The 10,051-nt window shown below is 35.8% G+C and overlaps 1 protein-coding gene across 1 annotated transcript; it reads left to right on the top strand.

The window, feature by feature from the left end:
- Nucleotides 1-6,229: 6,229 nt before the first annotated feature.
- On the top strand, nt 6,230-7,559 carry LOC111785385 (auxin-responsive protein IAA14-like). Its single transcript, XM_023665793.1, has 5 exons — nt 6,230-6,612; nt 6,703-6,923; nt 7,021-7,156; nt 7,226-7,287; nt 7,369-7,559. The coding sequence occupies exons 1-5, from the start codon at nt 6,245-6,247 to the stop codon at nt 7,404-7,406; spliced, it is 825 nt and encodes a 274-aa protein (XP_023521561.1). The 5' UTR covers nt 6,230-6,244; the 3' UTR covers nt 7,407-7,559.
- The last annotated feature ends 2,492 nt before the right edge of the window (nt 7,560-10,051 follow it).

The raw sequence follows: 10,051 nt of genomic DNA, 5'->3' as shown, positions 1-10,051 counted from the left end.
CTTTTTTTTTTTTTTTTTTTACCATTATTATAAATTAAAGTTACCTTTAATTTTTTTTCTTAAAAGGGTTTAAAATGCATTGAGAAGGGTAACTTTATTCCCATTTATTCATTTAATACAAAATTAAACATAAGTGGTTGAGAGAACAAGTATAAGTCGTCTATCTAATCTCGTTTTTTCTGTGGCCCGACATGTCGACCCTAAAAAAAATTTAGAAGTAATAATAATTATTATTATTTGTTAAAAAAACAAAGGGAATGAAACGACAGTGGTTTATTAGAATGGAGTTGGAGAAGGTCGTTGCCATTAATAAATGAAACAAAGTTATTTACAATTCTGTAAGGTGTTCCACCATTGTTGGCTCTAACCAAATCCGCCATTAATTCTTTGAAAGCTTCGAAGAATATATATAAAAGAAAGAACTTTTTTTTGTGGCAAAGCAAGAAGGAAGAGCAGGCATCACCATTAAATTTGAGGGAGAGAGATGGGAATATTTATGAAGATTTGGGTTGTCATTTAATTAGGGTTTGCTAGTTAGGTTGATTCATTCAAATTTATGTATTTCCATATGATATCTGTTCTTGTTTATGAATCTTTCAAATGAATGGTTTATAATTGTTTGAGGAAACTTTCAAATTATTCTTTTTTGTGTGGAGATATTTTATGTTTTGATGGGAATTATTGTGTTTGGAATAATAATAATGTGTTTTTAATTTGGTCCTAACATGGTTGAGACTAATAGTGGAAACCATTATAGACTTTGGGTGAGATCTCACGTTGGTGTGTTGGTTTGTTGGTATCAGAGCTAGATATTAGGCGGTGTGCCAAGAAGGATTCTGGACCCCGAGGTGGTGGATTGTGAGATCTCATATTAGTTGGAGAGGGAAACGAAATATTACTCATGAGGGTGTGGAAACCTCTCCATAGTAGACGATGTCGAACCCCTAAGGGAGTAGATTGTGAGATCCTACATCGATTGGAAAGGGAAACGAAACATTCTTATGAGGGCGTGGAAACCTCTCCCTAGCATACGATGCTAGATTCCCAAAGGGGAGATTGTGAGATACCACATTGGCTGGAGAGGAAACGAAACATTTTTTATGAGTGTGTGAAAACTTCTCCCTAGCGGACAGTTTTAAAATCGTGAGGCTGACGGCCAATTTGGGCTGTTACAGAAAGACTGTTTCATCGTCCAATTGAGCAATTTTAGAGATCTAACCATGAATTCTAATGATAACTCATCATTTCCTTCTAGAACCAGATGAATTTAGTAGATCTTTTTAAGAGGATCAAATGTGTATAGATAAAAACTTATCATATTATTAGTGCTTGATGGTTAGCTATTCATGGTTTACTCATACATATTGTTTCTTTTGTAGGGTCAATATCAACACTCAAGTTCATCCATAAACCTAATCCGAATTATAGAGCTATAATACAATGTTAATTGAATCATACGAGTCTTACGAAAAGATCTATTAGAATTCACGTTAACCAAAAGGGTACAAATCAAATACATGTCACACAACCTTAGGTATGATAAAATTTGTATCCAAAAAGTTTACCAATGACCCCACACAAACAAAAATTCGAACAAATTCAAATAACAGAAGTTGCGAAACCCTAAACCCTAAACCCTTTTACCGAGCATCAAAAAAATCAAGAATTAGTCCACCAAAGAGGTAGAAAGGAAGAAGCCAAGAAAAAGGGGGGAAAGAAATGCAAAGGGATAAGGATATAAACGTTGATTCAAGAGACAAAACACACATGGAAAGATGAGCAAGCATGTGTTGTTGGAATAAGCATTAGTTTAACAACAACAAGAACAAGAACACCAAGAAGCAGTTCCATCTTGGTGGGACTTGAATGTTAGGAGCACAGCTAGTGCGTGTCGTGGAGGCATTATGGGATGTGTCAAAGTGTTTGGTTTTTGTGTAGATTTACAGAACAATAGGGAAACAGGAAGGCAAGGATTTTATATTGTGAACAACCAAAATCAAAGCCAGCTCACAAACTCGGTGTTCTCCTGCTTCTGTCCCTCTGTCTGCTTCTCTACAAACCAAGCTTAAAGCAGAACATGATTAAATATGTACCGACGTTCACAACCTGAATCAACCATCTTAACGTTGTTAGACGAATACGACTCTCCATAATTGTATGATATTATCCACTTTAGCATAAGCTCTTATGGCCTTGCTTTGGACTTCCTAAAAGGTCTCATTACAATGGAGATAGTATTTTTTTACTATAAACCCATGACCATTCTCTAAATTAGCCGTGAGACTTTTATCATCCAACAAATGTCTCTTGTGTTTGCTCATCTTATTAACCCACCCTAAACCCTAAACCAAAAAAAACGAACACCAAGACTTCTCTATAGGTAGTATGTGTCGTGACCAACATCCAGTTCATAATTTTATTAGGAGGGTACACGAGTTGGGTTGGAAAAATCCAACGATGGGTGATCCGAACCCAATCGAAAAAAATTCAACTCAACCCAAATCGAAAAAATCTAACCCAATCTATAAATAGTCAAGGTTAGTCTGAGTTATTTAGTCATATGAACACCCCGACATATTCTAAAATCACTTTTGTGGGTATCACAACCTTAGCAACTCAAAATGTATCAAGAATGACATTGCACCAAACACATCCTCCTATTCCTGACAAACCCTCAACTTTTCTATGGTTATATGGTCCCTTCAACTATTCTATATATCTATCATGTTCATAATAAGCGTTCATGTACAAGAACATTATGTGTTGTCTTTAAATTCATCCACAGTCATTGAATTGAATGTTCATTGGCAACATCAAGTTGGAGAAAATAGTTTAAATCTTTTCATTAATGATTGTGAACAAGTTTGTTCAAATTAAAAGAGGGATTATATTATACAATCATATTACATTTTATTCTTTTATAGGTATATTATGGATAAGTAGATCTGACAACCCAACCCGACCACTTAACCTAATTCGAAAAAGGGAGAGTTGAGTTGGGTTGTGAACTCTGAGTTGTTCAGGTCATCAACCCAACCCACTCAAATTTATGGGTTTGTCCAGAAAATTTTCCCAACTCAATCCAACCTGAGTACACCCTGGATACTACGCTTGGTTCATGATATCTTCCTACATCACCGTATTATATGTATGAAACTGGTCCCTCATCATCACATGCTCACAAACATGGACGTGGAGGACGGGCGTGAACAACATTCATACCCTACAAAGTATGTAAAAGAATTATATCAAGGAGAAGCATAAAACGAACTAGGTCATATAGTGAAGGGTCGTTGTCGACAACCACCTAATAATAATGTCCACATTGTGCAAACGTTAAATTTTATCATGTTCATGAACTAATTACTTGTGGATTAAAATGTTTTTATTTATTAAACAATAAAATTAAAAAGAAAAAAGAAACACTATTAATAAATTAAAAAATAATAGTGTCACGTTTGGGTGTACCTAATTAATCATTTCATTCCAATTTACATCATGATATTAATATCCAATACTAACCTAAGTATTGATGATTAAATACTATTATAAGAATAATAATATTTCTTAAAATTATATTATTAGTTTGAAAGACCACGTGGCAAATGGGTGGAAGCGCGTGCGGAAGGAGAGATAACGTGTGGGGCCATGGCAGGGTTGCATGTGTGGCGGTCTGAGGTGGAAGGTCCCATTGAGAATCAGGAAACCACACGGGAGGTACCATAGGACCCCACCGCATGATATCAAAATCCCCGCATTTATTATAATAACAAACAGTGGGACACGTGTCCCATAAGAAAACCAATCCCTAAAAATATTCATGAAACACAATAATTGGGCGTTTCTTTTTTGCGGGTTTTAAGGCCGCTTGTTGGGCTCTAGGCCCAGCCCAGCCCACCCCACCTTCCTCCACATTTCCTTTCATTTTCCGACACTCCCATTTTCCTATGCTTTTTTCTTTGTACCTTCCTCTTTTCACGCGTTTAGTTCATGATTTTAGTTCATCAAACTGTTTCTAATTCTCTTTTAATTTCAATTCTTTGTGTTCAATACTTTTTGTTGCCACACATGTTTTTTTCGGACGTATCGGCAATCTTCGTTAGACTTGTCCATACGACTCATCTCACGAGAAAAAAGATCAAACTTATTTAACTCGGCCAACCCAAGCTATAAAAGTTGGGTTGAATTTTTTGAAATTCGTTTGCCGGTCGACATTTGACTCAACTCAACTATGAGATTCCACGTTGGTTAGAGAAGAGAATAAAGTATTCCTTATAAAGATATGGAAACCTCATTCTGACCACAATGCGCCAAAGTGAACCATGTCGGTTAGCAGTGGGCTTGAACTGTTACACCAACTTCACTTCACCCTGCCCTATTTTTAGAATTATTATAATATTTTAGCTATTAATGCGACATATATCACAGATAAATGGGATATTTTTAAATAATTAAAAAAAATAACCTGATAACCTAACCCAATTCGAAAATAAGACGTTGTTGGGTTGGCTTGTGAACCCTATTTTGGTTACGATAGTTTTGTTTCGGAAGAAAAAAAAAAATCATAAATCAATTTCAACTAAACAATTCTTGTATAGTTTAGGTTAATTGATTGTTGATCCAAATTGCATGGAATTTATGGAACAGCCGTACCAACACTTAACAGAATTGGGCTGGGCCTGAGCAAAATTGGGCCGAGACAAGTTAGAGCCCAAAACGATGTCGGTTCGGGTAAAAACAGATCTGCCAGTTGTCATTATCAAAAGGGGAATGAAGAGGAAGAGAAACACACAACTCAGACGTCAATTATGTTCAAAGATTCGATGAATTTGATGTTGCCGCCGCCATAACAACCAATTAGATTTCACCACGATCACTCACTTCCAATTTCCACATTTTTTTTTTAATAAAAAATGACCATCCTTAACCTTTCATAAATAAAATAATTTCAATATTATTCCTTTTTCTTTCTTTTTTCTACCCATTTAATTAATTTTTAATTGCGACCAAATCTCATATTAATCAATTAATTAAGCAAACTTGGATTTAGAATTGCTATCAACTTTTATCGTTCAAATTTAACCTTCTGGTCGAGAATATATGTGTAACAAGCATCCCCTCGAGGTAGGATTAGGGTTTTATAATTGCGAAGAAAAATAGAATAATAAATAAGAGAGAGAAGAGGGGCATATGAGTAAATTCAAGGAAATGATGTTGTAAATATTGAGTAAAACAGTGAAAGCAAAGGGTGTCATGGTCAGCCCCACTCACGGTACCATTGTCTCAATTTCTACCAACATTTCGAATATTTTGTTATTGTGCGTCTAGATTCTTTCTAATTATTTTTTCCTCCCTACCCTTTTCATTTATTACTCCCGAGCTCCACTTTATTTCGACCCATCTTTTGGTGCTCGATAATGTACGTCTTATCTAGTTGAGTTATGGTCAAATTGGTTAAGTTAATGATGATATATATATACATTCTTAACATTACCCGAAATAATAAATTCAAACACATGTAAATAATTTCCCACTAAATTCAAAAGTTTAAGTTTGATGGATTTTGCATTTTGAAATGCACGAGAAATTGGTTTGTTTGTGACGTTACATGATTTTGACTCATACATAAAAGATTAAAAAAAAAAAAAGTGTATCTTTGGGTCGGGGTATATAGTCGTTTAGGGTACTGTTGAAGGAAGACGTGCGTGTGATTAGGAAGGCATTCACATCAAATTTATTAGAGAGAGAATGAAAGAAACATGGTGATAGATACGAATGAGCAGCTATGGGTTTGAGTTTAAATTTGGGAGAGCGACGTTGAGAGAGCAATGTTACCTACCGGCTTTGCAAATGTTTCCTTTTCTCTCTCTTTCTCGATGTGACCTGTCTCTAACTCACCACCATATCCTCTCGACCCTAACACCAACAAAACAACGCTCCACTGTTCTTATTTAATCAATCTTCTTCGTCTAATGTTTTATGTCTTAGTTTCGAGCTCGTGTCGAGGGCAACAAACGCGTTTCTATAATATGGGCGATAATATATGATTAAGGTAATATGAAAAGAGGGGTGAGGGTGTAGAGTAAGAGGTTTGGTGGAGTGTCTGTATGTGATTAATGGTTGACTAATTGAAACCATGTTACAGCTGCCTCCCTCCCTTCAAATCCAACCACAATCACTCCAAAATCAACGTCCTATGTTTCTCCACGTGGCGAAATCCCATTAGAGAGGACCTTGATAAGACATGCACATGCAACGCACCTTAATATTATTCTGCTCCATATATTATTTCTCTCCCACTCAAAATTGCAAAAAATTATATCACAACACACAGCGCTCTCAGGAATTTTTCATTGAGGTTTGCCGGAAAATGGTCAACATGCTTGAAACTGATCTCTGTCTCGGGCTTCCCGGCGGCGGAGGCGGCGGCGGAGGTGGAGAGCCGGAGACTCCAAAAGGTAATGGAAAAAGAGGATTCTCTGAGACGGTTGATCTGAAACTCAATATCCAATCTAAGCCTGTGGTTACCGTCGATCTGAGTACCACACAGAACATGAAGAGTACTGATTCAGAGGATCTTAGCTCCAAGGATCCTGCAAAGCCACCTGCCAAGTAATTAGCTTCCCTTCCCGTCCCGTCCCGTTCCTTTACTCGAAACCTTGTTTAAGTTGATGGGTTATGATATTTTTTTTAATTATTTAGGGCACAAGTCGTGGGGTGGCCACCAGTCCGTTCCTACCGAAAGAACGCGATGTCTCAAAAGAGTCCCGATGGCGAAGAAAAGGGTAGTGGCTCGGCTATGTTCGTCAAAGTTTGTATGGATGGCGCACCGTATCTACGAAAGGTGGACCTAAAGACGTACAAAAGCTACCAAGAGCTCTCGAATGCTTTGGCCAAGATGTTCAGCTCCTTCACCATGGCGGGTTAGTTAACAATTGTTTTAAATACAAATTTGTAGAATAAATTGGGTTAGATCTCGAGCGAATTAATTAATTAAATTTGACGAGTTTTAATGTAAAGGTGAGTACGGGGCCCAAGGAATGATAGATTTCATGAACGAAAGCAAGTTGATGGATCTTCTAAACAGCTCTGAATACGTGCCAACCTATGAAGATAAGGATGGTGATTGGATGCTGGTGGGAGATGTCCCATGGGAGTAAGTTGCTTATCTCTGCGGCCAATCAACTTTTACGTCCGTTAATCTAATTATGTTTTATACTTTTAGGATGTTCGTTGATTCATGCAAGCGCTTAAGGATAATGAAGGGATCGGAAGCTATCGGGCTCGGTATGTATAAAAGCTTTATAGTACATAAGAAAGAAAGTTTGCATTTAAGCCCCTAAAGTAAGTGGGAATTACTTTTTGCAGCCCCAAGAGCGATGGAAAAATGCAAAAGCAGAAGCTGAAGAGGAGTTGATTGCAATATTTGTGCTTTTTTTTGTTTAATTAAAATTTAAATTTTGAATGTTGTGATTAGTAAATAGATATTAAAAGAGATTTGGGAGATTAATTAATTAATTTGTAATAGGAAACAACAAAATAAACTCTCTCTCTCTCTATATCTCTCTCTATCTCTCTCCTATCCTGTCTGTCTGTCTGGCTGTTTGTTTGTTTGTTTAATAAAAAAAAAAAAAACAATTATAATGGGTTTTGCTTTTATTTATGTCTTTCTCTTTTCTTAATTTACTTTTTTATTTTTTTTAATTTTAATTTATTGTATTAATTATTGCATTTTGTAATGATTTTGGGTGTGGAAGCCATTAGGGAATTATTATTATTATTATTATTATTATTATTTTCTTTCTTTGGGGGACATGACCATGTGCATGCTTATAAAGATGTTTAATATATTAATGTGTTTTATTATCGACAGGGGTAGAAGGGTAAATTCACTACACTAAATATTATTGGAAAATTCATTACTAATTAATATCTTAATTGATAAGGAATTACGTGGGCTTAATTAATACAGTACAACATAAAAATTACTTGGATATTATATGATGGAGATTAAATAAAATGAAAGAAAAAAAAACTATATGTTTAATTAATTCCAAAACAACAACACGTCCCGGTCATGCTTTCATGGGTAGTTAGGTCTTTACTGTTCTTGTCATGTCAATTTATCAAACTCAATTTATCAAAATCATATCTATACTCCTAGAGCTAAAATCATCAATGTAATTAATTAGTGGTTAGATTCGCATCATAAAAGGTTCCAAAATGTGATTTGTAGTGGTTGTTTATTTGCTTTTAGCTTATAACATTGTCTTCTTTCAAATTGTTTTCAACGCATTTTCTCACTCACGTTTTTTACCATATTAGAACGAATGTCACATACTTGATGTCACGTTGTTGTACATGCCCACCAGGCTTGAATCGACTAAGCTAGTTTAGATTAGATTTATGGGAATTTCAACCGTAAAAATGATTAAATATTTGAAAAGTAATAATTGAAGTGGAGGGATGAGATGTATGACATGATTTAAAAACTTTGAATGTTAACCCATATTTACGAAATGAATAGGGTATTGTTTGCCAATATGTTATGATAATAATAATAATAATTACAATATTATATTTAATAATAGGAAGAAGAAGAACAAGTCCATGCTGCAATGCTTCCCTTCCATTTCTCTGATTTTTCTTGGATCTGACGCCCTCCATATGTAAATAATAAATAAATAAATAAATAAATAATTATTAAATCATATTTATATAATTTAGACAGTGTGATGCAGAAAGAATATGAAATGTAGGTATCACTCTAACTAGATACATAGCTTATGTTAAAAAAATAAATATGATATGTAACGTTTTATATTATAAAGGATTAATAATTCTTACATATCTTAGACTCTCCCTTTCTACCTCCTTGTCTTCTGCCAAATAAATCCAATCATTCCCCTCTCAAGACAGATATTGACAGGTTTTTCCTTTCGAAATTTTCGTTTTTGAGTTTTTTCTCAAGATTTTAGAAACGCTTTACTGGGAAGAGATTTACACACTCTTATAAAGAATGTTTCATTCCCCTCTCCAATGATTTTGGTTTTTCCTTTCGGACTTCCCTTCAAGGTTACTTCCCTTCAAGGTTTTGCGATTTTAGAAACGCTCTACTAGGGAGAGATTTATACACTATTGTAAAGAATATTTTAAGATTTTCCCTTCAGATTTTTCCTCAAGGTTTTAAAAACGCTTCTACTAGAGAGAGGTTTCCACACCTTTATAAAGAATGTTTCGTCGTCCCTCTCCAATCGATATGGGATCTCAAAATCTACTCTCCTTCGGACTCTTGTAAAGAATGTTTCGTTTCTCTTTCCAACCGATGTGGGATCTCACAGTTCTCTCCCCTTCGAGGCCCAGCATTCTCACTTGCCCTCGTTTCCCTCTCCAATTGATGTGGGACCCTCCACCCCTTCCGGAGATCAGCCTTCTCGCTGACACATCGCCTGGTGTCCACCCCTTTGAGGCTCAGCCACTTTGTTGGCACATCGTTTGGTACTAACCCTTCCGAACTTTCCTCCAAGGTTTTAAAAACACGTCTATTCGGAAGAAGTTTCCACATAAGAATGTTTCGTTCCCGTCTCCAACCGAGGTGGGATTTCACATTAATATTGTTTTTTTTTTTTAATAATAGCTTCAACAGTAGCACCTGATAGGATAATTTCTTCCAATTATTTCGAAGTTTTTACTGTTTGATAATCTGCAGAGCAGAGCATACCATGGATGATCTACGGGAAAAGATATTATTCCCTTGCAAAAGGAAGGAAAAGCCTCCTGAAATACACACAGACAGATCGCTCTCTTTAGCAATCATCGACACGAGAGTACTGTTGACTTCTGACAATCGAGAGGAAAACGTCGACGGAGTACAAAACGGCCGAAGGAAAACTTCTTTGAAGAAGAAAATAACGGAAAAGAAAGGGAGAGAGAAATATTTACGCTGAAGACCAGATGGTTGGTTGTTATTTCATTCCCTCTCCCATTAAACGGGAGCTACAAGCGTTAAGTCAGATATCCAAAGCCAAAAATAACTAACAAAATTTAAGGA

The sequence above is a fragment of the Cucurbita pepo genome, unplaced genomic scaffold (genome assembly GCF_002806865.2).
Source record: "Cucurbita pepo subsp. pepo cultivar mu-cu-16 unplaced genomic scaffold, ASM280686v2 Cp4.1_scaffold000471, whole genome shotgun sequence".
NCBI lineage: Eukaryota > Viridiplantae > Streptophyta > Magnoliopsida > Cucurbitales > Cucurbitaceae > Cucurbita > Cucurbita pepo.
The sequence above is the reverse complement of the archived record's forward strand: the minus strand, read 5'-3'. Positions and strand labels throughout refer to the sequence as shown.

What these genes read in the sequence shown, in the direction of transcription:
- LOC111785385 (XM_023665793.1), top strand. Translation starts at nt 6,245, where the DNA reads ATGCACATGCAACGCACCTTAATATTATTCTGCTCCATATATTATTTC. An exon ending in CCTGCAAAGCCACCTGCCAA is followed by an intron (nt 6,613 to 6,702) that starts GTAATTAGCTTC and finishes TTAATTATTTAG; the next exon opens with GGCACAAGTCGTGGGGTGGC. An exon ending in ATCGGAAGCTATCGGGCTCG is followed by an intron (nt 7,288 to 7,368) that starts GTATGTATAAAA and finishes TACTTTTTGCAG; the next exon opens with CCCCAAGAGCGATGGAAAAA.